The following is a 27,172-nucleotide window of genomic DNA, read 5'->3' on the forward strand; positions in this document are numbered from 1 at the left end:
GAACTGCCAGAGGAAGTCGTGGAGGCTAGTACAATTATGCCATTTAAAAGGTGTCTGGATGGGTATACAAATAGGAACGATTGAGAGGGATATGGGCCAAATGCTGGCAAATGGGACTAGAAGAATTTAGGATATCTTGTTGGCATGGACAAGTTGGACTGAAGGGTCTGTTTCCATGCTGTACATGGGACTTTACTTCATTCCAAGTAGTCCCACTGCAATGTGAAGTCCTTGCTTTGAGTCTGTAGGGACCTTATTTTGAGTCTTGCCTTTACTTCCTTATTACGTTATAAATACTGACTAGTCAGTAACAGCAGTGTTCTATGGATGAACTATAAAATAAATTCCCCTTGCTTAAATGGTCAATATTCTGTTTGCCTTCCCAGTTACTTGCTGCACCTGCTTACTGACTATTTGTGATTAATGTTCCAAGGTAACAATATCTCTTTGTACCACAGATTTGTGAAGTATTTAACCGAACAAGTCATGTTTTGCTTTTCTGTTTTTCTTGTTGAAGTGGACTAACTCCTAATTTCGCGTGTTAAAGTTTTATCTGCCATTTTTTGGCTATTGGCTCAAATTATCTATCTCCCTTTCCAGAGTTTGTCATCTTCATCACTTGCTTGTCTTGGTGTCTCCAACTAATTTAACTATCATATACTTAATTCCTTCATTCAAGTTGTTAAGTAGACAGTAAATAGTTGAAACCCCAGCACTGATTCCGGTGGCATTCCATTAGTTCCAGTTTACCAACATAAAAAAATCCATTTATCCCCACTCTGTACTTTCAGTTAGCTCATCAATCCTTTATCTAAACGATAAATATATTACTCCCAACACCATGTGCTCTTATCTTGTGTCACCTTATCGAGGAGGAAATCTTTGAGGATTTACTAATATAATACTGTGGATACCAAACTTAACTTGCGCATAGAAACTAGAGAAGCTGCTGTTGATTTCCCTTGACCATGGTAAGAAAACAATTGCTTTAACAGCAATGTGCAAAACCATGACAGATTTTGATGAATTAAAGTTTCTTTCGGCACAAAAATTACCTAAGCCAAGGACTTAGATTTATGGTGATTGGAAAAACATTTTTTGTATTCTATGTTGTAGTATGGAATAGATTTGTCTGAGAGTGATGTAGACAAATTTAGTATAACAAGGTGTAGAGCTGGATGAACACAGCAGGCCAAGCAACACCAGAGGAGCAGGAACATTGACATTTCGGGTCAAGACCCTTCTTCAGAAATGGGGGAGGGGAAGGGGGTTCTGAAATAAATAGGGAGAGAGTGGGAGGCGGATAGAAGATGGATAAAGAAGAAGATAGGTGGAGAGGAGACAGATAGGTCAAAGAGGTGGGGTTGGAGCCAGTAAAGGTGAATGTAGGTGGGGAGTTAAGGAGGGGATAGGTCGATCCAGGGAGGACGGAGAGGTCAAGGAGGCGGGATGAGGTTAGTGGGTAGGAGATGGGGGTGGGGCTTAAGGTGGGAGGAATGGTTAGGGAGGCGGGGATGAGCTGGGCTGGTTTTGGAATGCGGTAGGGGGAGGGGAGATTTTGAAGCTTGTGAAGCCCACATTGATACCCTTGGGCTGCAGGGTTCCCAAGCGAAATGTGAGATGCTGTTAATGCAGCTTTCGGGTGGCATCATTGTGGCAATGCAGGAGGCCCAGGATGGACATGTCGCCCAAGGAGTGGGAGGGGGAGTTGAAATGGTTCGCAACTGGGAGGTGTAGTGGTTTGTTGCGAACCGAGCGTAAGTGTTCTGCAAAGTGGTCCCCAAGCCTCCGCTTGGTTTCCCCGATGTAGAGGAGGCCACAACGGGAACAGTGGATACAGTATACCACACTAGCAGATGTGCAGGTGAACATCTGATTGATGTGGAAGGTCTTCTTAGGGCCTGGGATGGGTGTGAGGGGAGAGGTGTAGGGGAAGGTGTAGCACTTGCTCTGGTTGCAGGGAAAAGTGCCGGGTGTGGTGGGGCTAGAGGGGAGTGTGGAGCGGACAAGGGAGTCACGGAGAGAGTGGTCCCTCCAGAAAGCAGATAAGGGTGAGGAAGGAAAAATGTCTTTGGTAGTGGGGTCAGATTGCATTCCCCATGACTAATCCATATAACCTACACATCACTGGACGCTATGGGGAATTTATTATGGCCAATCCATCTAACCTGCACATCTTTGGACTGTGGAAGGAAACTGGAGCACCTGGAGGAAACCCACGCAGACACGGGGAGATTTGGAGGTTGGTGGGGTGGTACGTGAGGACGAGGGGGATTCTCTGTTGGTTTTTATTGCGGTGAGGGATGAGTTGCGGGAAATGAGAGAGACACGGTCGAAAGCATTTTCGACCACTGTGGAGGGGAAGTTGCGGTCCATGAAAAACTAAGACATCTGGGATGTCCGGGAGTGGAATGCCTCATCTCGGGAGCCGATGCGGCAGAGGTGAAGGAATTGGGAATAGGGGATGGCCTTTTTGCAGGAAGGTGGGTGAGAGGTGGTGTATCTTAGGTAGCTGTGGGAGTCGGTAGGCTTGAAATGGATATCAGTTTCCAGGTGGATGACAGAGATGAAGACAGAGAGGCCCAGGAAGAAGAGAGAGGTATCAGAGATGGTCCAGGTGAACTTAAGGTTGGGGTGGAAGGTGTTAGTGAAGTGGATGAACTGTTCGAGCTCCTCGTGGGAGCAGGAGGCAGCACCGATACAGTCATCGATGTAACGGAGGAAGAGGTGGGGGATAGGGCCAGTGTAGCTTTGGAAGAGGGATTGTTCCACGTAACCTGCAAAGAGGCAGGCATAGCTTGGGCCCATGTGGGTACCCATGGCCACCCCCTTTGTAGGAAGTGGGAGGAATTGGAAGAGAAGTTGTTGAGGGTGAAGGACAAGTTCAGCTGAGCAGATGAGGCTGTCAGTGGAGGGGGACTGGTTGGGACTGGCCCTATTCCCCACCTCTTCCTCCGTTATATCGATGACTGTATTGGCGCCGCCTCGTGCTCCCACGAGGAGCTCGAACAGTTCATCCACTTCACTAACACCTTCCACCCCAACCTTAAGTTCACCTGGACCATCTCTGATACCTCTCTCTCCTTCCTGGACCTCTCTGTCTTCATCTCTGGCATCCACCTGGAAACCGATATCCATTTCAAGCCTACCGACTCCCACAGCTACCTAAAATACACCACCTCTCACCCACCTTCCTGCAAAAAGGCCATCCCCTATTCCCAATTCCTTCACCTCTGCCGCATCTGCTCCCGAGATGAGGCATTCCACTTCCGGTCATCCCAGATGTCCTCGTTTTTCAAGGACCACAACTTCCCCTCCACAGTGGTCGAAAATGCCCTCGACCGTGTGTCTCTCATTTCCCGCAACTCATCCTTCACACCCCCTACCCGTAATAACAACGAAAACAGAATCCCCCTCGTCATCACGTACCACCCCACCAACCTCCAAATCCAATGCATCATCCTCCGACACTTCCGCCATCTGCAATCTGACCCCACTACCAAAGACATTTTTCCTCCCCACCCTTATCTGCTTTCCGGAGGGACCACTCTCTCCGTGACTCCCTTGTCCGCTCCACACTCCCCTCCAGCCCCACCACCCCCAGCACTTTTCCCTGCAACCGGAGCAAGTACTGCTCCTGCCCCTACAACTCCCGCTCCCCCCCCAATCCCAGGCCCTAAGAAGACCTTCCACATCAATCAGATGTTCACCTGCACATCTGCTAGTGTGGTATACTGTATCCACTGTTCCCGTTGTGGCCTCCTCTACATCGGGGAAACCAAGCGGAGGCTTGGGGACCGCTTTGCGGAACACCTACGCTCGGTTCGCAACAAACCACTACACCTCCCAGTCGCGAACCATTTCAACTCCCCCTCCCACTCCTTGGACGACATGTCCATCCTGGGCCTCCTGCATTGCCACAATGATGCCACCCGAAAGTTGCAGGAACAGCATCTCATATTTCGCTTGGGAACCCTGCAGCCCAAGCGTATCAACGTAGACTTCACAAGCTTCAAAATCTCCCCTCCCCAACCGCATTCCAAAACCAGCCCAGCTCATCCCCGCCTCCCTAACCATTCCTCCCACCTCAAGCCCCACCCCCATCTCCTACCCACTAACCTCATCCCGCCTCCTTGACCTCTCCGTTCTCCCTGGACCGACCTATCCCCTCCTTAACTCCCCACCTACATTCACCTTTACTGGCTCCAACCCCACCTCTTTGACCTATCTGTCTCCTCTCCACCTATCTTCTCCTTTATCCATCTTCTATCCGCCTCCCCCTCTCTCCCTATTTATTTCAGAATCCCCTTCCCCCATTTCTGAAGAAGTGTCTCGACCCAAAATGTCAGCTTTCCTGCTCCTCTGATGCTGCTTGGCCTGCTGTGTTCATCCAGCTCTACACCTTATTATCTCAGATTCTCCTGCATCGGCAGTTCCTACTATCTCTTAGACAAATTTAATGTTGACTTTCAGAAAAAGAATTTGTAAAGTACAGGAAATAAACATTTTCAGGGCACGGGGAAAGAGCAGGAGAGTGGGTTCTATTGGAAATCTCCGCCAAAGAGTTGATAGGCGCACAATGGTCCAAATGACATCCTTCTGTGCTGTATCATTCTGGGAGGAACAACACGGAACAGCTGTTGCCCAACATCCAGGCTGCAAAAAGCAAATGGGGAAAAAAATAACAGAGTAAATAGGTTTCGGTTGACAGGCCTACGTAGGCTTCATGATCAGAAGTGGGGGAGAAGCACAGTTTCTAACCACTGTACCTCTTTGGATTGTTGTACCGGCTGAGTAAGTTGATCCCAGTGATGGATGGTGTGTGTGACCACATTGACTATGTTGCTCTGTATGAAGTGACACTGCCCTAGAACCTTTTTATATACAAGATGTCAGTAAATTGCTTCATGTGTTAATCGAGTGTTAAAATAACAGCATTTGCACTTGAATGCTAAGTTGTTTGGAATTTTTGCTTTTGATTCTTTCAGCAAGACAGGCCCTGTCAGACATGGGGAGTTCTTACAGTTCCACAATTGGCTCTCACAACACAGTTCATAGCCCATTGCTGCGGCAATTGTCCACTTCATCTGAGAGCTCTGCACCAACCACAACCAACACACAGAGTGTGGCATCTGCATTGGTAAGGAGAATACAGAATTAAAAGAAACTGCAAAACAATGATTTACACAGTGTAAGGGAAATTTGTGACCACATGGTTCATGTTATAGCAAGGAGCAAAGTCAAGTATTTGGTTTTTTCTTGAAATTTTGTGCTGAAAGTGTGGAGTTTCAGTGCTAATAGCAGAACAATTCCCATTTTCAATAATCATTTTATGTCTCGGAAGTGTTCACAGTCTTATTCTTCCAGCTGGAGTTGCATGCAATAAGAGACGCAAGCGATGTCAATGTAATTCCCAGTCAAAATGCTATTTATTTTTACTTATTAAAATCTCTTAGTTTAAAATTCTGCATCAGTTCAGTTGCATGATTACCAAACTCTCAGCCTCAGGAAAATAACCTCAGTCTTTCCAACCTCTCTTCATAACTAAAACTCTCCAGTCCAGGAAACATTCTAGTAAATCTCCTCTGCATCCTCTCCAGTGTAATCACATCCCTCCTGTAATGTCGATTTCAATAGTCCAGCTGTAACCTAATCTGTTTTTTTTAAACAGTACCTGCATATCCTCTCTGCTCTTAATCCTTGTGCCTTGGCTAATAAAGGCAGGTATCTCGTGTGTGTTTTTGACCATTTTATCCACCTGCCTGCTCCCTTAAGGGACTGATGCACATGCACATGCACATCAAAGTCCTTCTAATCCTCGGTGCTTCCCAGGATCTGTTGTTCATTTTCTATTCCCTTGTCTTGTTTGTCATGTCCAAGTGCATCACCTCTCACTTATCCAGATTGAATTCCATTTATCATTGATCAGTCCATCTGACCAGCCTGTCTATATTCTGATTTATTTCTAAGGTTATCCTCCTGTCTGTTTACCATCCCACTGATTTTTGTATCATTCACGAATTTATTGATCAACCCTCCTACATTCAAGTCTAAATCACTTATATATTCACCGCAATTAGCAAGGGCACCGACACTGATCCCTGCAGAACTCTATTGGTCACAGGCTTCCAGTCACAAAATCAGCCCGTGACCATCACCCTTTGCTTCTTGCCACTTGAGGCCAATTGTGGATCCAATTTGTCAAATTTCCTAGGATCCTATGGGTTCTCAGCTTCTCTATCAGTCTCCCAAAAAAGCCTTTCTTGAAGTCCAAGTAGACTACATCAAATGCATGGACTTGTCTACACACCTTGTCACTCTTTGACCAACTTGACTGAATTTTTCAACCAGCTTGTCCCCTTGACAAATTCATATTCTTGATTAATTCCTGTCTCTCCAAATGCAGAGGAATTCTATCCCTCAGAATTGCTTCCAATAGTTTTCCCACCACTGAGATTCACTGACAATTCTGTAGCTTCTGCTTTAACCCTTGTTCCCTTTTTGAATAACAATACTGCGTTGGCTGTCCTCCAGTCCTCTGCCACCTCCCCTGTCACCAAAAAGGAATTAAAAATTATTGCCAGTATCCCTGCCATTTTCTCCCTTGCCTTACTGAACAACCTAGCATACACTTCATCTGGTCCCCTCCTCCAAGTAAAAGTTCAAAATGAGATGGTTGCTGGTAATTGCACAGTGTTTACTTCAATTTGCAAATAATGATACAGTCTCTATTTGCATGCAACTAGACCTGGCCAAAATGCGGGCTTAGGCTGTTAAGTGCTAACTGTTGTTGATGTCACTCAAATGCTAGGCAGTGACCATCTCCAACAAACCAGAGTCTGTAATCACCACCTTTTGACATTCAGTTGCATTGCCATCAATAATTTCCCCCATAATTAACACCCTATCAGTCGTCATTGACAGAAAATTAACAATATCTGCCACATAAATACTGTGGTTACAAGAGCAGGCTGGATGTTGGCAGCAAGTCTATTCACCTCCTGATGTTTCAAAGCCATGTCACCATATATGGGGCACGAGTAAAAGTTATGGCATATACTACACTGGATGTGTGCGATTCAAGAACACTGAAAAGGCTCGCTGCCGTTCAAACCAAAGCAATCTGCTTAATTAGCACTCAGTCCACCGCCTTAAATCTTCACTCCCAATACCACCAGGCACTGTGGTTGCAATATGTGTCATCTAGCAAAATGACAGACCTGACAACTTTCAAGAATAGCAGGTACATGTGTACAGTAACACTTCCAGTGTTCTTGAGTTGGATGTATGTCTTCGTTGTTCCTGGTCCAGAATCCTAGACCTCCTTACCCAACAGCACTGAGGGAAGTTTCTCACCTCAGGCTACTCTACTCTAAGAAAACAGCTCAAAATCACTATCTCAACAGTAATTAAGTAGGATTTTCAATAAATGCCAACAATGTCCAAATCCCAACACTGGAATAAAAAAATCTTACTTCAGAGCAGGGCCTGGATTAATGGCAAGAGTGCCTCCACACCCCAGCCAGTTGGCTGAAAATAGTCCCAAACGAAGAGGGTTTTGAGTTTTGCCAGTCCGGTTATTATTGGTCTGCAAGTTCGCAAGGAAATTATTCTTGGAAATTATGAATCTAATATATTTTCTTCTTCAAGATGCTGTCACTTACTGGGACACTGTCACGTTCCCAAAACTTCACAAAGGAGCAGGGTTTTCCTGTTCTGACACTATCATAGTGAAGTGAAGGGAAATCTATCATGTACATATTACTTGGCTTCTTCTCATCAGCACAAGCACTGCGGAGAAGTAAACTGAGAAACTGTTTACCATTGTCCCAACACAAAACATCCTCATTTTGGTAAAGTAGAAGTTAATCTCCCCTTTCATCTTCAGCCTTCCTTCAGGAAAATTTACTTCAAATGTAAACTCTTGATGAAACCCTATTCTGGAAGCTAATGTGCTGTTGAACATTCATATAGACTGAGGCACATTACAAGGCCCCGTTTTAACTTTTTGCTCTTATAACAGCAGACAGCCAGGAGGAAAAGGACAGAAAATTCCTTTGACATAAACAATATTGTGATCCCAATGTCAGTTGCTGCAACAACTCGTGTAGAGAAGCTTCAGTACAAGGAAATCCTGACACCAAGGTATGTTTTCAGGATCTGTCAACATCCTTAGGTCATGTAACAGTGATTCAGCAGATAGTTTAGTGTTGTTGATGCAGACTTTGGCTAATCAAATCTGCAAATGGCACAGTGGAGCGAATCATTTATGTGTAGTATTTTGGGGAGTACAGTATTTCCAAATTTCCAGAAAATTTTGATTTTCAAAGGTTAAGCTTTGTACTTGGAGCAATATGTGACAGTGTGTAGAAATATGCTGCCATGCCAAAGAAACATGGATATGCATTGTGTTGGCCTCTACAAATGTTGTACCTATCACCTGCATACATGCTCTGCTTTGCATAAACACTGTATTCTAGGTAGTAGTTGGTAGACTTATTGCAGCTGTTGTAAGCATTTTCTTGTGGTTGGTGTGAGGTAAATGTTGATGCTGTGAGCAGGAATGCTGTTTGCTATCTCTCATATTGAGTGAGTATTCTGGGCACTTTCTCATTAAAAGGTAGAAAAAGTGAAGCATCCAAATTCATGTTGTCGTAATATTTTTCCTTTTCCCCACTTCTAGTTGGCGTGTTGTGGATGTAAAAGCTGATTTTAAAAATCACAGACTCCGTGAAGAAGACCACGAGGAGGTAGCACTTTGTAACCACATTACAAAACTAAACCTGTGCATTGTTCAGTCCATCTGAACAGTTTTAATAATGTTAACATATTGCATCTATTTTAGATGGAGGATTTTTCAGATGCAATATTTGCAGCTCGACACGCGAAGTATGAGGAGTTTGAGCGTTTGCGGTGGACAACATGGTCAGCCTCTCCAGTCAGTGCACAGAGGCGAGGAAGCAGGTATTAAAAAAGAGTAGGCAAAATTGCAACTTTGTTCTTTGCTTGTTCTGATAACCCGAGGAGTTATCACACCTAACCTATAGCTAAGAGCTGACAGTTTGGTTACCCCAGTGCTGATATGCAAGTCATTACTTGAAGTCTATCTGTGGATAAGCAAAGGGTATCAGTAGGTAATGTAAACTGTTTCTATCCAGTCTTTCAATGCAAGATCCTGGTATCTATGGCTCCTGACTCAGATTGGGGAATTCTTTTGTGTGCTTTTCTAGATCAAGGCCAAAGTGTAGATACTATGTGCAAATTTGGATGTGGCGGAAGGAGTCATGTGACTGGCAATATGAAATGAGTAAAGGACATTCATGACACATTTTAACTGGCTTCAAATAAACTGGAAAGTAGTACGAAAAGGAATGTAGGAAATTGTGCTTTTATAAAGTGTTGGCCTCATTTCTTATCTACCATATAAAAAGTCCTAATAGATCATGCAGTCCTCCTTTCCTAATAATTAGAAATAAACCAGAACAGATAAGGGGACATGGAGAGCATTGAAACAATAATGATCGTAACATATTGATGTTCGCAGTAAAGACTAAAATCAAAATAATAAATGGGTTTTACCAGGATGAAAAGAGAGCTAAGGAAAATAAACTGAAGCACTCAAAGAACAGAATTTAAAAACATTTAAAACAGTGATAGAGATCTCAGATGTTTTTACATACCTCTGGAATAGATAGTATTTGACCCTCAGCCTCTTTGTTCAGAGGTAGGCGCACTGCCACTGCGTCTTAAGACCCAACGCCCCAGGACATATACATATGTTGTAATCATCTTATTCGGAGATGTCGTGACACACTTAAGGAGCAAGTGGGTCTTGAACCAAGGCCTTCTGGTCCAGAGATGAGAACATTATCACTGCACCAAAATAGCCCTTCCCAGGACAAATATATTGTTTTTTTACTTAACCTATTTTTCTAATTAACCTGTTCACAAATATTATTATACACCTCTGGAGCAGGCAGGGTATCAATCTACGCCCCTCTTGTCCAGAGGTGGGGACACTACCAATCTGCTACAAGATGAGAAGAGTACCTATCAGCCGTACCTACTATTCAGTTGTTTGCTTCATTGTGCCAGACTCTGGTATGCATTTCTTTCAGATTCACCAGCATTCAATGCTATGTTTCAAGATATTTGTTGAATAATAGCTTTCAATTAGGTCAAGATTTTATTTTTTCAAATAATGTGGTCATTACTGGCTAGACTAGCATCTATTGTCCATACTTAACGGATTTGAGGATGACAAACCTGGATGATTCCTGCCACTTGCTGCCATTCCAGGTGGCTGTGAATGTGCTGTTTTGTACTGTTAGATGACAGTGGGCTGATCGACTCCTAGAATCCAGGTCAGTTCACCTACCCATGTGTTCTGCAGTGTATCCAGCTCCCCCAACTCAGTTCTGTTGAACTTTGAAATTTCTACATTGCTTAGGAATTGCAGCCTTTGTAAGTAGTTATCACTCCATTCTACCTAATTTTTAACTTCGTGGTTTCAAGATACTGTTTTATAGAATTGTTGTTAATTGGATCTAAAGACATTATGGAATGTGCGCATCGCAGGCAAGGTCAGCATCTGTTGTCCATCCCTAATTGCCCTGGAGAAGTTAGCAGTGAGCAGGCACCTTGAACCACTGGGTCCATGTGGTGTCAGTGTATCACAGTGCCCGTCCTAGTTTCTTATTTTCTGTGAGTCTTCCAATGATGTTGAAAGTAGTGGGAATGGAAATTGCAGAGGCATTGCAGTAATTCCTCATATTTTCTCTGGATTTGGGAGTGGTGCCGGAGGATTGGAGAATTACAAATATTATCTCCTTTCTCAAATGAGGTTGTAAAGATTGGCCCCATAATTAGAGACCAGTCAGTTTAATTTCTAGTCTAACTATAAACAATTATTTGTGATAGAATTCAAAGTCGTTCAGAAGAATTGACATGAATTTGTTAGGATAGTATCGAACCTGCTGGAATTTTTTTTTTTTTTTTTTGAAGAGGTAAACAGGTTGATGTTTGGAAGGAGGATGTGGTAGAAATTTTGAAAATGTGAGGATAGATAAGTCTCCTGGGCCAGACGGGATATGACCAAGGTTACTACGGGAAGCAAGGGAAGTGATTGCTGTGCCCTTGGCGATGGACTTTGCGTCCTCACTGTCCACTGGAGTAGTACCAGATGATTGGAGGGTGGCAAATGTTATTCCCTTGTTCAAGAAAGGGAATAGGGATAATCCTGAGAATTACAGACCAGTCAGTCTGTCTTCTGTGGTGGGCAAATTATTGGAGAGGATAGTATTTATGATTAGAAATAGTCAGCATAGCTTTGTGAGGGGCAGGTCATGCCTCACAAGCCTCATTGAATTCATTGAGGATGTGACAAAACGCATTCAAGGTAGAGTAGTGGATGTGGTGTATATGGATTTTAGCAAGGCATTTGATAAGGTTCCCCATGGTAGGCTCATTCAGAAAGTAAGGAGGCATGGGATTCAGGGAAATTTGGCAGTCTGGACACAGAATTGGCTGTCCAATAGAAGACAGAGCGTGGTAGTAGATGGAAAGTATTCAGCTTGGAGCTCAGTGACTAGTGGTGTTCCACCGGGATCTGTTCTGGGACCCCTGCTCTTTGTGATCTTTATACATGACTTGGGTGGATTAATAAGTTTGCCAATGACATGAAGGTTGGTGGAGTTGTGGATAGCATGGAGGGCTGTTGTAGGTTGCAACGGGACATTGATAGGATGCAGAGCTGGGCAAAGAAGGGACAGATGGAATTCAACCCAGAAAAGTGTGAAGTGATTCATTTTGGAAGGTCAAATTTGAATGCAGAATACAGGGTTAATGGCAACATTCTTGGCAGTGTGGAGGAATAGAGGGATCTTGGTGCCCACGTCCATAGATCCCTGAAAGTTGCTACCCAAGTTGATAGGGTTGTTAAGAAGGCGTATCCATTGGCTTTCATTGGCAGGGGAATTGAGTTTAAGAGCCGCGAGGTTATGCTGCAGCTCTATAAAACCCTGGTTAGACCACATTTGGAATATTGTGTTCAGTTCTGGTCGCCTCATTATAGGAAGGATGTGGAAGCTTTAGAGAGGGTGCAGAGGAGATTTACCAGAATGCTGCCTGGACTGGAGGGCAGGTCTTATGAGGAAAGGTTGAGGGAGCTAGGGCTTTTTTCGTTGGAGCGAAGAAGGATGAGAGGTGACTTGATCAAGGTGTACAAGATGATGAGAGGCATAGAGTGGACAGCCAGAGACTTCTTCCCAGGGTGGAAACGAGAATTATGAGGGGCATAATTTTAAGGTGATTGAAGGAAGGTATAGGGGAGATCTCAGAGGTAAGTTCTTTACACAGAGAGTGGTGGGCATGTGGAATGCGCTGCCGGCAGTGATAGTGGACTCAGATACTTTAGAGACTTTTAAGCAACCTCTTGGATAGGCGCATGGATGATAGTAAAATGTAGAGTATACAGGGTAGCTTGAACTTAGAGTAGGAGAATAGGTCTGCACAACATCGTGGGCCAAAGGCCTGTACTGTTCTATATTCTATGTCCTAGAGGGTTATAAGGGCAAGGCATTGGATGCTATATAACGGATTTCCAAAAATACTGCTGTGAGGAAAGCAATAGGACACGGAATAAAAGAGGCAGTAGCAATGTGGATAGAAAATTTGCTGAGGGCTGGGAAATGGCCATGATTAATGGGTATTTTTTGAACTAGAAGATGACTTGTACTGGAGTTCCCTCAGGGCAGTACTGAAACCCTTACATTTCCTGTTGTATATGAAGTTATCTAGATCTGTGTGATGGGGACAAATTCAAACACTGGATGACACAAAACCTGGAAGCATCATAAACTATAACCAGGATAATGTAGAACTTCAAAAAATTATTGACACCGTGAAGATAGGTGACAAATGAAATGCATTGCAAGAAAGTGTCAGATATTCGGTACAAAGAGCATGGAGAGACAGTATAAAATAAAGGGTACTATTGTAAAGCTTGTAGGGGAGCAGAAAGACCTGTTGATATATGGGCATAACCCATTTAAGTAGTCAGGATAGATTGAGGGGGTAGGTATAATGCATACGATATCTTATGCTTTATTCATAGGGACATAAAGTAAAGAGCAGGGAGATTATGATGAACTTAAAATACTAGTTAGACATCAGCTGGAGTATTATGTACAGTTCTGGGTGTAGGAAGGATGTGACAGAGTGTTGAAGAGGATTCCTGGAATATGACGTTTTATTTATGTGGCAAGAGTAGAAATTCGAGACTGTTTTCCTTGGAGAGCTAAGATTTGATTGAAGTTTTCAAGATCATGAGGGATCTGAACAGAATAGATGAAGAGAAACTGTTCCCATTCATAACCAATCAAAAATCAGAAGGCATAATGATGAATTTTTTTGCAAAATAAGCAAATACGAGGTGAGAGAAATCTTTTTCACTCCAAGTTGTTAGGTTCTTGGATATACTTCCTTGAAGTGTGGTGAAGGCAGATTCAATTGAGATGTTCAAAGGAGCATTGTTTCTGTTTAAATGATTACCTAATGTTTATGGTTATGGGGAAAGGGGAGTGACAATAAATTGAAATGTTCAGGGAGCCAGTGTCGACAGAATGGGTCAAATGACCTTCTAGCAGAAGGAGGGTCACTGGTGAAGCCACTGAAGATGGTTGGGCCAAGGTCACCTACCTTGAGGAACTCTTGCAGTGATGTCCTGTGAGATACTTAATTTTGTGGGTATTGTGATCTGCACTGAACCAGTGTCAACAGAAGAATGAGGAGGGTTGAGGTTAAACTTACAACCTTTTAACACAGTGACAAGAGTTTTACCACCTGACGCATGGCTGACAGCAGTCATCACAGCACGAAGCATCATTTGAATAGTGTCATCATCTCAGAAGGTTTAGTTTAGCTATAGGGATGAGCGTAGTCTAATCTCAGGTCAAAAGACTTAACCAAAATTGATCAGCTAGGTCACAAAGGCTGGCAGGCAGAATTGAACAAAGGAACAGGCAAAAACAGAAGTTGTTGGAAAAGTTCAGCAGGTCTGGCGGCATCTGTGAAGAAAATATCAGAATTAACATTTCAGGGTCACCGGACCCAAAACGTTTACTCTGATTTTTTTCTTCACAGATGCTGCCAGACCTGCTGAGCTTTTCCAGAAACTTTGTTTTTGTTCCTGAATTACAGCATCCACAGTTCTTTTGATTTTTTTTATATAAAGGAACAGGCAACTTTTAAAGACGTGATGATTCAGTTACCATCTAGATACAAAAGGCTTGACAAATTCGTGATTGTGAATACTGGATGCTGCTGAATGAAGATATAGATTCACACAGCGCAGAAATGGCCCTTTGGCCCATCGAGTCTGTACCAACGTAACTATCACTAAAGGTGCGCTCATCCCAATTTCCTGCACTTGTCCCATATCCTTGAATGTTATGATATTTGAAGTGCTCATCCAAATATTTTTTAACGGTTATAAGGTTTCCGGCCTCCACTACCTTCCCAGGCAGTGCGTTCCACATAGCCACCACCAGCTAAGTGGAAAATGTTTTTTCCGAATCTCCTTTGAATCTCCTGCACCTTACCCTAAAACTTTGCTTCTCTTGACTGACCCTTCAACCAAGGGGAACAGCTGCTCTATATTCACCCTGTCCATACCACTCATAATCCTATACACCTCAGTCATGTACCCCCTATGTCTTCTCTGCTGTAGAGAAAACAATCCAAGCCTATCCAGTATCTCCACGTAGCTCAATTTCTCCATCCCGGGCAACATCCTGGTGAATCTCCTTTGTACCCCTTCTAGTGCTATCACATCCTTCCCATAGTGAGATGACCAGACCTGCACACAGTGCTCCAGCTGTGGCCTGACTAACACTCGGTACAACTCCAACAATCCCTCCTTGCCCTTTATAGTCTGTGCCACGACTGATGAAAGCAGGTGTCCCATATAGCTTTGTAAAAAACCTATTCACATGCTCTGCCAACTTCAGGGATCTGTGAATAATTACCCCAAGATCACTCTGTTCCTTTAAACCACCCAGTATCCTGCAATTCATTAAATACTCCCTCATCTTGTTTCTTCTCCCAAAGTGCATCACCTCATACTTTTCAAGGTTAAGTACCATCTGCCACTGTTCTGCCCATCTACCCAACCCATCCACATCTTCCTTTAACCTACAACCATCATTTTTGCTATTAATCACTCTACCAGTCTCGGTATCATCTGCAAATTTGCCTAACATTCCCCCCACATTTTCATCTATATTATTTACGTATATAACAAAAAATAAGGATCCCAGTATTAGTCCTTGTGGTATACCACTAGACGCCAGACTGCAGTCACTCAAACAGCCTTCTACCACTACCCTTTGTGTCCTATGACTAAGCCAGTTTCGGATCCACCTCACCAAGTTTCCTTCAGTTCCATGCGCTTTAGCCTTCTCAATCAGTCTCCCATGTGGGACCTTGCCAAAAGCTTTGCTAAAATCCATATAGACGACATCAGTTGAACTTGCTTCATCATGCGCTTCATCACATTTTCAAAAAATTCCAACAAATTTGTTAGGCACGACCTCCCTCTGACAAAGCCATGCAGATTATCCCAAATTACCCCATGCCTTTCCAAGTGGGTAGTAGTTTGCTTCTTCAGATTTTTTCCAACAGTTTCCCTACCACTGATGTGAGACTCACCAGGCTGTAATTTCCTGGTTCATCTCCACTTCTTAAAAAGTGGAACTGCACTAGCCATTTGCCAGTCCTCTAAAGCCTTCACCTGCTTCCTGAAGAGACATGGAGACAATAGTCCAGCTGGACTTTTATGTAAGTTTAAGATAGCTTCCTGCTTTGTGTATTTTATGCTTCTATTTATAAAACCAAGGATCCCTTATGTTTTATCATCAGCTGTTTTTGTAAACTTGCCCTGTGGCCAGAGAGGAATGAAAAATATATTTCACTTGTGTATATTTTTCCCAAAGAGGATCACACCTTTCTTCAAAAAAAGGGGAGATGGATAAACTTGGTATTTACAGACCATTCCATTTAATTTTAGTGGAGGAGTATCATTCAGAAACAATGTTGCAGGAATAAATTAGCACTCCCATGGACCAGCATGGATATAAAGAGCTATGGGGAATGGCTGTTTTATTTGGACAAGGGGGAGGTAAGTACTGTTGAGTTGTCAAAAGTGAGTACAGGGTACAATCTGAAATTTGTAGTTGACATAGAAATGCAAGTGTAATAAACAATAGAAAGGATCATAAACTTCAAGAAAATGTGGGTAGGTTGGCACAATGATCAAACATAGTACATGAAATTTAGAAATTTGAGGCAATTTTGGTGGAAAAAGATTAGGAAACAATAAGTGCTAACAGTTTCAGTTTAAAGGGGATATGAGAAGAAAGGAATCTCACTGGTGTCGGTGCAGTCTTTGAAGGTGGCAGGGCAAGTTTACAAAAACAGCTGATGATAAAACATAAGGAATCCTTGGCTTTATAAATAGAAGCACAAAATACATAAAGTGGGAAGCATGTGAAGGCTTTAGAGAGCGTCAAACAAACCTTGAGAATGGTTTCAAGCACCTAGAATTAGTCATGTGGATGAACTGGAGAAAAGTGGATTCATTTCCTTAATAGAGGTGGTTAAGAGGAAAGGTTTGGATATATTCAATAGAAAGAAACAGTTTCTAGCGGTTGAAAGGTTTGAATCAGAAGGCACTGGTCCAAGGTAATTGACAAAGGGACCAGAGGTAATGTGAGTGGGAAACTTTGTTACACTTTGTAGTAGTAGATGATAAGTACAGATTCAATAGCAGCATTTAAATGTGCGGAATGAAATGGACTGCTCATTGAAAGGGATGGATTTGATGACTGGTCACTATCTGTATTGTTCTGTCTGATACCAATTTTATTTTTACTTTTTTAAGTTGCCCAGGCTATAGGATCTCAACTGTTCTCTGCTTTTTTGTAGAAGTCCTTTTAGTTTCACACTGCCTCTCACTTCCCTTTGTTAATCAAGGTAAAGTCCTCTAAGGTGTGCAGTAGTCTGATACACAAAATGTCTTTTCATTCACTACTTTCCTGCCCATCTGCAGTTTTATTGAATCACAGTTCTGTTCACTCTATTGTGGCCCTTTTCTGATTCATCCCTCCAGAATCACTCTTAGCTAAATTTAAAAGTTTGGTTCTTGATCTAACTCTTTCTCAAACCTCATGTCAAATTTGGTCACTGTTACTTAGTTGCTTCCTTGCTGTTAGATTATTGACTGTTTCAGGTTTGTGATGTCAGAGATATTTTCTGTTCCCTTGGTAGAACGCTAACTTTGACTCTCAGGCTGGGCAAGGTAAAACAACCTATGGGATAACTGAAGAGCCTCCCAATATAGTTTATGTTGTTGCAACAAGTTTATCTGGTCTTAGTATTTATGCATCCTACTGTTTTCTTGTACCTGAAGATTTCCAATCAACTCTTAACGAGGAAGTCCAGTACCCTTTACTATTCCTCAGTTCTGTCCACAGCCTATCCACTGTCTGCCCATCCATGCTGATGTACTCTGTAATTTTGTAAGTGTCAGTGCTACTACTCATTTTCAATTTCCCTTGGAACTTTGTAACCTGGAATATTTAGCAATGCTCTGCTTGTACCAAAATCCAGGAAACTATAGACGAGTGAGCCTCACATTGGTGGTTGGGAAGCTATTGGAGAGAATTCTTAGGGATAGAATTTTCACACATTTGGAAAAGCATAGCCTAATTAGGGACAGTCAGCATGGCTTTGTGTGGAGAAGGTGATATCATGCTAACTTGATTGAATCCTTTCAAGGAGGTGGCGAAGGTGATTGATGAGGGTAGTGCAATGGATGTTGTCTACATGGATTTTAGTAAGGCTTTTGATAAAGTCCCTCATGGTAGACTCATCCGAACATTAAGATTCTTGGGATCCACGGTGAATTGGTCACTTGGATTCAGAATTGGCTTGCCCAAAGAAGACAGAGGGTAGTGGTGGAAGGGTGTTTTTCTGGCTGGAGGTCCATGACTGGTGGTGTTCCACAGGGATCTGTATTGGGATCTCTGGTGATATAGTTATCTATGACTTGGATGAAAATGTAGATGGTTGGTTAATAAGTTTGCAGACGACACAAAGATCAATGGAGTTTGAATAGTAGAGAAAGTTGTCAAAGGATATGGTGGGATATAGATCAGTTACAGATATGGGCAGAGAAATGACGGATGGAGTTTAATCTTGGTAAATGTGAGGTGCTGCACTTTGGGAGATCAAATGTTAAGGAAAAGTATACAGTTAATGGCAGGACCCTGAACAGTATTGATGTGCAGAAGGATCTTGGCATTCAAGTCCATAGTTCCCTGAAAGTGTCCACACAAGTAGATAGGGTGGTAAAGAAAGCATATGGCATGCCTGCCTTTATTGGTCAGGGAATTGAGTGCAAGTGTCATGTTGCAGCTTTAGCCCACACCTAAGAGTATGGCATTCAGTTCTGGTTGCCACATTACATGAAGGATGTCGAGGCTTTGGAGAGGGTGCAGCAGAGGTTTACCTGGATACTGCCTGGATTAGAAGGTATGAACTGTAAGGGGAGGCTATAAAAACTGTGTTCTCTCTGGAGCAGTGGAGGCTGAAGGGAGACTTGATAGAAGTCTATAAAATTATGAAATGCATAGATTGGGTTGACAGTCAGAATCCTTTTCCCAGGATTGAAGTGTCTAATCCTCGGGGGCATGCATTTAAGGTTAGAGGGGGAAGGTTCAAAGGAGATGTGTGGAGCAAGTTTTTTACAGATTGGTAGGAGTCTGGAACATGCTGCCAGAGGTAGTGGTGGAGGCAGATACAATTGGGCATTTAAGGAACTTTTAGACAAACACATGAATATGCAAGGAATAGAGGGATATGGACCGAGGACAGGCAGGAGGGATTAGTTTAATTTGGTGTCATGTGCAGTGTACCATCGTGGGCCAAGGGCCCGTTCCTGTGCTGTACTGTTCTGTATTCTCTGAGATTACCAGTCTGTCACAGTCTCCCAGCTGAATTTGTGTTTCTACTTTTGCTTGTGCTCTAACCATTAGCGTATCAAACATTCACGTGATAAATAGACTCTGACCCTCATGTTGTTCTGCCACACTTATCACGGTGCTTAATTTCTTTGCAACAATTTTTGTTACTTTTTATTATCCCTCCCCCACCGCCAAACCAGAAATATTCCTATTCATTGCATGCCTTGACTTTGCACTTGACCCTATGCTGTCTGAATCTGGACCAAGTGACTATGATTGATAAAACATTTTTATTTCCTAAACCACAGATCTCACAAATCAACAGATGAACATTCCACCTCTCAGCCCGGTAATACAAATCCTTCGACCCCTCAATCTGCTTCCCCCGATGTGAGCTTCCACAGTATTGGAGACTTGCCCCTCACACCTTCACCTTGCAGTCCCTCGGCACCTCCTGTCAGTCCGGATACATTTTGTTCCTCTCTTTCTCGAGAGAGCGCTGGACGGGTTTCAAATGAGGATACACGCTGTTCAACCCCAGATATTGGTCAAGAAGAACAGGTGAGAATAAGCAGTTGAACCAAGTAAAATATTGCGCGTTAAAAATCTAACTTACTTGATGTCTGCCATGAAGACAACCATGCACTGATTTCATGGCAGATTCCTTATGGTTCCAAGATCATCAGGCCCAGTTGGAACAGATGTTGAGGCAAGTGACGGGGTGGTGGATGTTAGTGTTAGTTTAAGGCAGGAGAACAAGTTCAGCAGAAAATTACAGGGCAGTTGGTCTTTCTTTGGTTGAGTTCAGTTAGAGTTCGTTTTTGATATGAGATAGAATTAATAATGTAGATCATTCAAAGGCTATCAGCGTGATTGAAAAGAACTTATCATCCTCGTCTAATTTGCATTTATGCAGAACTTGGCATGAAAACACCAGGCGTTCTTCAGATTGGTGATTTATGTTTCAATTGGTACCCTGGAGAAATTCATTTCTGGTTCTAAATTAGAGAGAAGGCAATCTGAGTATCTGAGTATTTTAGGATATAAATTAGCAGAGTAGGCATATTGTTGCAGAAACCTGAGGCATTTTGAAAATAGGACAGCAAAGCAATGTAGTCAGATTCTAAAAACAGAGATAGTCAGAAAGCTGCAGTTCTTTAATGTGGTAGTAGGGGTGGGAATGCAGTGAAGATAATTGGGATCCTGAGTTTTGTATACATTGTTATTGAACATAAAACAAAGGTATAGAGTTTCAGTTTAATGTACTGTTTTCACTTAGCCTACTTCAAAACCAAGTTCTACAAACAGCAATGAGGTAAACGACCAGATACATTGAGATGTTGATCGTTAGGACTAATTGGACACAGCTCTTTCAAAGAGACGTAATGGGTTAAATGACATCAGAGTTTTGGTTATTTCATTGTTGGTCAGGATACAAGGAAAGCATCCCTGCTACAATTTCGAACAGCGCAATAGGATCGCTTAATCCAACTTTGGGGGCCTTCAGTTTAATATCTTGGCCGAATGGTGGCGCTTTTAAGAATTGTAGCCTTCCCTCAGTCCTGCACTGCAGTACCAGCCAAATTATGTGCTGAAATCTCTAGACTGTAATGTGAGCCGTCAATTTTCTGACTTGGGGCGACCTGGCAAGAGTGCAACCAACAAGCCAGAATTAAGAGAAATGAGGAACAATTAAATTTGTGCAAACCTTTGTTTTTTTGTCTAAAGTACTATCTGCAGTTTTGAATAACCTGTAATTGCAAGGACACCAGAGCCAGATCAAGGGGCAGTGGAAATTGTTTTGAATGTGATTTTATAGATTGAAGAATCTCAAAAAGCTACATAAAAACATAAGATGAATTGGACAAAGAAGGGATAGCATTGTCAAAATACTGAAAGATATTAAATCAACAGTGAAAAGCTGTTTCATCTGGGTGATGAATGGGTAATAAGGGAAAACTGACTGAGGATTATCAATGGCTGGATGGAAGTACGGGCTATGTGAAGTGCAAGGATGTCAAGGTCACAGAAGCTATAGAAGAATTACTGTCAGATCTGAGGTTTTATTTCAGACTAGAGAAACTGGAACTTTTTTCACCAGATAAAAAAAATTAGAAAATTGAGGAGTTAAAAGAATATTCAAGGGTTTTGATGAAGTAAATCAGGCAAATGCCCGAATGCTGTGGTAGTATTATGCTGCAGCTGTATGTATTTTTCTATTCTGTTCTATTGAGATAGAGTTGTATAATCCACCCAGCCACTAAGTTTGGCTAAGCGCCATGCTGTGGCAATACATAAAAATTGAGATTCTGAGTATGATCTATTCCTTTCATCTGTTAGATTAACTAAGACTGATCACTGGGAGAGAGAGAATTCAACAGCCCATCCTATCGCATTTAGTCAATAGGTAAGACTAAGCTTACATTGAGACCACCTATTAATTAGTTTAGATGGCATCATGCTCCGTTTTCTGTTGAGCTACGTCTTGCAGTTGAAGACTCTCTCAGTGTTGTCATTCAGTGATTCACCTCAGTTCCCCTCCGCTTTTCATTTCAGAGACTCAGCGTCAGCATCTGAAAGTGCCACAGCAAGTTCAGTATTAGTTGATGTAAAGTAGCCAAATGCTGTTTCATTAACAGTGTAAGAGGCAAATTCAGCACAGTTCTACCCAGAGGAAAGATCCCTGTATGTTGCTATTTTCCGGAGCACCTTCTTCTGCAAGCTATTTGTAGTATTTTGAAGACGAGCCATTCTCTGGTCTTTTGGATGAATTTTGCAGTGCTGACTAAAATCATTGGCTTTAGCACAAGTATATCTGAAGTCTTTGTAAATAGCATATTTTACACAGTGCTTGATGGAGAAGTTGAGTTCTGTCCTATTTTTTCAAACTGGGCAGAGGTGCAGTTGGTCTATCCAAATGAGTATACACAATGGTAAAGTACTATATTCTGTCTGTAACCCAGCAATTTGCCTTTATTCCAGACAGTTCAACCATGGGAGAAGCGAACGTTTCCACTGGCATGTATTCCTGGGACTGAACGTGAGGGTCGAGTTGAAACCAGCCACAGACAGACCAGAAACAGCCGCCGATCATCTGGGAGTACGAGTAGAGGAAGCAGAGAGGCAGAAAGTAGTGCACTATCCTCAGTTCACCATGATGATAAACAGAGACATTCTGTACCTCTGCGGCTCACGCACAGATAAACAAACTTTAGTGACAATTACACTTTGTCTCAACGTTTGATATTCAAACATCACCCAAACAAAATTCACAGTTTTTAGTGAATTTAGACTCCATTTAAGTAGCTTTCTTAGATTAAATTTTTTGTCACCGGCCACAGTTATCACAATGAAGAGGTTAGTTCGGTTAAGTTAGATTCTAGGGCAAAAGCTGGATTGACTGATATTTCAGGTATTGGACTGTATCAGTAGACTTGTAAACGAAGTTGCTAACTTCATTCGGTTGCGTGTAGTGATTATTGATCTCTTAAATCAACAGTGGAGCGTGCACACAATGTTCAAAAGCAGTCCTGTTTTGTGTTCATTTTTTTGTTCTGGTTTTGCCATTTTCCTGTCAGACTGAGATGACTAAATGTTTCACTCTTAAGAAAACTGCGTTACTTTCTAAAATAACAGCAAAAAAACTCTGGAGAAACTCAGCAGGTCTGACAGCATCTGTGGAGACAGAAAGAGAGTTGATGTTTCAAGTCCAATATGAGACTCCTTCAGAACCTGAATTTGAATGATATTGGACTTGAAATGTTAATTCTCTTTCTGTCTCAACAAAGGATGTGAGACTTGCTGAGTTTCATTCAGCATGATCTGTTTTTATTTCACATTTCCAACATTTGCAGTATTTTACTTTTATTTGAATGCATCACTCCCTATTTTGAGTTTTGGCATGAGCAATTACCAAAGTGCAGAGAGGACAGCATCTGCATCCTGGGGATTTAATCCAATCAAATCCCGTCAATTTGAATTGAATTTATTATGAACTTGGTGAGTTGCTGAGTGTTGTGGTCGTAAGCACATCCTGAGCTAACTGGGTTCAAAGGAGGAAGCAGATTGCTCTGTGGTTGCGAATATAATGGAGAATTGGATCCCTTCTGCTTACTGTCCTTTACTGGTTTCTGCATTTTGCTTTGAAACAACTGCAGAGTGGCAGCTGGGATCAGATGTTTGATTAAGAATTGGCAATCTTGGAGAGTTGTTGAATTTGTGATCAAATCCCAGTGGGGTTAGCATTTTATGTCCATCTTGGGTGCATGCGGGAGCAAGGCTGAAACGGCAGTAAAAATACAAATATCATTCCATTTGTAGCTTCACAGTGGGTCTTCTCTTTACACACCTCAGAACCTTTGTGGCTGCTTCACATCCGTTATGATAAAGGTGGTGACAGCTCCGCCTTTATGTGATGATGAGGGCAGTTTTGCTGCTTGTGCTTATGTTCTAAATGCAGATTATATACAAACAAAACACAAGCAAAACCATCAATAGTCAAGCATTCAGATTAACATCTATTCCAATCTAAGTTACAGTTAGATAAACTGACAGTGGATTTCTTGCTGAAATATTCAAAAATTTAATTTTCTCTGTGGTTGCAGTCTGCTTCAGTTGTCAGGCAGTTACTTCAACACTTGTTCAGGATATTAAGCTAAGCTGAGTCAAATACAGCGCAGGAATGTAGGGCTCCAGAAATTTATGAACAATAGTTTGATTGCACTTCTGTACAAAACTAGGCCCAATTTAGGAATGCGCAGAGTATTGCTGCACCAAGCCTATACCATAAAGTAATACTCTAAAACAAAGAGTGAAAAAGCATTGGAAATACACAGCAGGCCAGACTGCGCCAAATGAGAAGAGGCTGGTTGTTTTAGCTGGAGATCTGTCCTAATAGCTCCCTCAAAACAATCATCTTCAAAGTCTTCAGTATCAATTCTCTACCTCATTCTTCAACCACCCGCCTGACCTGATGATCACTGAGACAGCATTTGAAACTCCGCCAGCACTGCCAATTCTGTGAAAAGATTGTTGTGATATTTACTGGAAGCCAAGGTGAATGGAGGACACTCCAATCATGCAGGATTGCTCTCTCTGATCACCTCCTTTTCAACAACAGAAATATCCTTACTCCTAGATAAGATTTATGGATGTTGGAGAAGTCCCGATCTTAATTGCTACCTTAAGCATCCGTGTTTTGCATGTTGTGGTAATACAGATCTCTGTTAACTGTACTACACCTTGATGTGTGATATTGTGAACTAAGGACATAAAATCATAAAGAAAGGTGAGCATTGAATTGCACTGGAAGTGGGACTTATTACCACTAAACCAGTCATTTGAGAGAAGAATATCCACACCACCACCCACTGCTTGGAGCATATTAAGTGTTAATCTGCAGGATTAGATCATTCTTTAAAAATAGGTAATCAGGAAAACAAGTCTGCATGCTGCAGATGAATCCCTTGCTCATCTCCTATTAATGTGGCTGCATTCTGTTCCTGAGGCTGCTAGTGGCAAGCAGCAATAAAAGCCATGCTCCCAAAATAAATTATGAAGAGCAGATGTCCAATATCTGATCATTTACTTAGAGATAACTGCAATACGATATGGCAGCCTGCTGCGCTGCTTAATTTGAACTAGTTCTGTATAATGTATTCCCACTTCATTAAACTGGGAGACAAGGGTAGAGGACTAGATGCATTGCCTTCCATTGAGATGGAGACAAACAAGGGTATTAACTGTCTGAAACTAGTTGGCCCACAACCTGCTGGTTCAGTCCACTGGGTGGAGGGAAGAGAAAGAGAACTCGTGCTCCACAACATGGTAATGAAGAGCATGGTGTGTGTACACTCTGGTGCAGTTTCTTCTAGTCCAGTCTGAATTGCCTCTGTGAGCTACCTATACTCAGTATATCAATTGATTTGAGCCAACCTTCTGACCAATTCCACAACTGTGGTAATATTTTAAATGTGCATTTAACCAAAACACTCTTAGTTTTTGAAATTAGAAAATGGTGGAGGATTTATATTAGATAATTGAGGGTTTTCAAAATAGCAAAGCCAAATTAGAAAATAAAATCTGTTGTGGTCTATGGTTTGCCAAAGAAATTACTTTTGTTAAACCTTAATCAGACGTGGGTCTTGTTAGGGTTGAATAGTGACATTCAGCAACCAACTACTGCTTTGTTTTCTGGACAGTGTTGAAGTTCCTTAGTTTTATACAGTTTCCTGAGAGTGACTGTATCATACATAAGTATCACGTGCAAGTGAATGATCAATAATCCCAGATGCTTTATCTCTGTTCTATAGCACTGCTAAGTGTAGGTTTGAACAGAATGAATCTAGATCAGTATTAACCTATATTTAGGCTTCAACTAATGTTCCTATTTTCTCAATACTTGGCATTGCAGAACATCAAAATAGTTCGATGAAAAGCACAGCAGATTTTCTCATTCACTCAAAAGCTAAATGTATCTTAACTATTGACAATATCACCCTGACATGAAACAGCCTGTAAGCATAAACCATGCTGTTTGCATTTGGTATCCTTGGCTTCAAACTGAAATCCTGTGACCTAAAAAAAAACTGGTATTTGTAACCAAAACAGTGCATTCAGACTCCGTGAATTAATATGGCCACAGTCCTAGGTGTTAGTCCTTTTTGGCCTCATGACAGTAATGCTTGATGCATCCAGCAATTGCACTCCAAAACCAGCTTGTTCAATGGCTATAATAGTTAGTTTTAATTGAAACAATTGATTAACCTGTGCATACTTTTGCCCTGGCTACATCACATTGGATGTCCATTCACCCAGTGATGGTTATCCCCCTTTGTACTTCCAATCAGTTAGTCCAGCTGGTAATCCAAAGTAATTTCACATTTTGTTGAAATATGTGCATTCATGAGTCTTCTCGTGCTTGAATTCGTTCAGAGTCACTATTCGCTTCCCAGTCTTGGAATAGTATTGCTTTCTGATCATGTGTTGTTGTCTTTTATTCTAAGCAATCTGTTTTCAGATAATTTAAAGAGCAGTGGGTAGATTAATACCTCAAACAGGTTTTGTATATAGCCTGTTTCTAGAATGTTGGAAATACATTAGAAGCAGCCTGCTGTCGAAGTAGCATTATGGCACAGAAGGAGGTCATTCAGCCATTGAATCCATACTGGCAAAGTAGAGAAGTGACAAAGTAGTGAAGAGGAAATGTTTGTGTGCAAGGACCCACCTGAATCTCCATTCCCACCCAAACTTGTTTTTAAACTTACAGTATTAGAACATGTTGATTTGAATTTGTCTATTGATCACCCTGCCATGTTGAGGCCTGGTTGCCTAATGCGCTCTCACCCGTGTATTAAGGGATGGCAGAGTCGGTTGTGGTAACCCTTGGGTTAAATTCATGTTTCATAAGGAAGTGATACTTGATATTTGTGCTGCAAGTACAATGCAGCTTTCTCCACATATGACATGCCCTATCATTCTGAAAATCGTTTGAACTATCCTTCATTTGTACCTGTTTCTTCCCTTGTGATGTCAAAAGCTAGTTCACTGTTAGCTTTGTGCCTGTCTGTATATTTCCATCTCAGTCATTGAAGTGTAAAAAAATCAATTTTTTTGATCTTTTATATACATAAATAAAAATTGTAGCTGACTGCTTCGATTGTAGCACCCTTTAGCCTTGTAAAAATGTTCTATTTTGTATATATTTTCTCTTTTTGAAAGCTGTGTATGGAGGTATGGGCTCTTGTCCTTGCTGTATAGAGGCTTTTCTTCATGCAGAGAAGCAGTGACTTTATGACTTAATCAACCCTAATGTTAAGCACAATCTGTGCTTATAAAAAGTTTAAAAATTTTAAAAATATTAAAAAAAGTTGAAGACTTTCTGGATTTGGTGGATTCCTTCTTGGGTAAAAGCTGACTTACATTAATGTAATACTTACCATATTTAGGACATGAATTAGTCTTACTTCCAAGTAGCAGCAGTGCATAGTTGATTTTGTTTTTGTTTGTTGAGGGAGGAATTTTGACCAAGAGAACTCTGTTCTTTATCCAGCAATGTTTTGGGATCTTTAGTGTTTACTGAAATTGTTAAAACAGACCGAGAAAAGCAGGTGTCAACGTCTCATCTAAAGATTTATTTGGTACAGTGTCAC

General features: G+C 41.8%; 1 protein-coding gene across 4 annotated transcripts in view; it reads left to right on the top strand.

Moving 5' to 3' along the window:
• The window catches only part of kansl1b (KAT8 regulatory NSL complex subunit 1b), a 207,654-nt gene extending 180,748 nt beyond the window's left edge, over positions 1-26,906 (top strand). For 3 of the 4 annotated variants that reach the window (XM_048614699.1, XM_048614698.1, XM_048614700.1), the window contains 6 exons: positions 4,989-5,140; positions 8,024-8,145; positions 8,684-8,750; positions 8,846-8,964; positions 19,331-19,583; positions 22,005-26,906. In XM_048614699.1, coding sequence (XP_048470656.1) covers positions 4,989-5,140; positions 8,024-8,145; positions 8,684-8,750; positions 8,846-8,964; positions 19,331-19,583; positions 22,005-22,226 — 935 coding nt within the window. In that variant the 3' untranslated portion in view covers positions 22,227-26,906. The remainder of the gene's footprint in view (positions 1-4,988; positions 5,141-8,023; positions 8,146-8,683; positions 8,751-8,845; positions 8,965-19,330; positions 19,584-22,004) is intronic. The other variant, XM_048614701.1, reaches the window with a different exon arrangement.
• The last annotated feature ends 266 nt before the right edge of the window (positions 26,907-27,172 follow it).

Source organism: Rhincodon typus, chromosome 30, assembly GCF_021869965.1.
Source record: "Rhincodon typus isolate 14 chromosome 30, sRhiTyp1.1, whole genome shotgun sequence".
NCBI classification, from domain to species: domain Eukaryota; kingdom Metazoa; phylum Chordata; class Chondrichthyes; order Orectolobiformes; family Rhincodontidae; genus Rhincodon; species Rhincodon typus.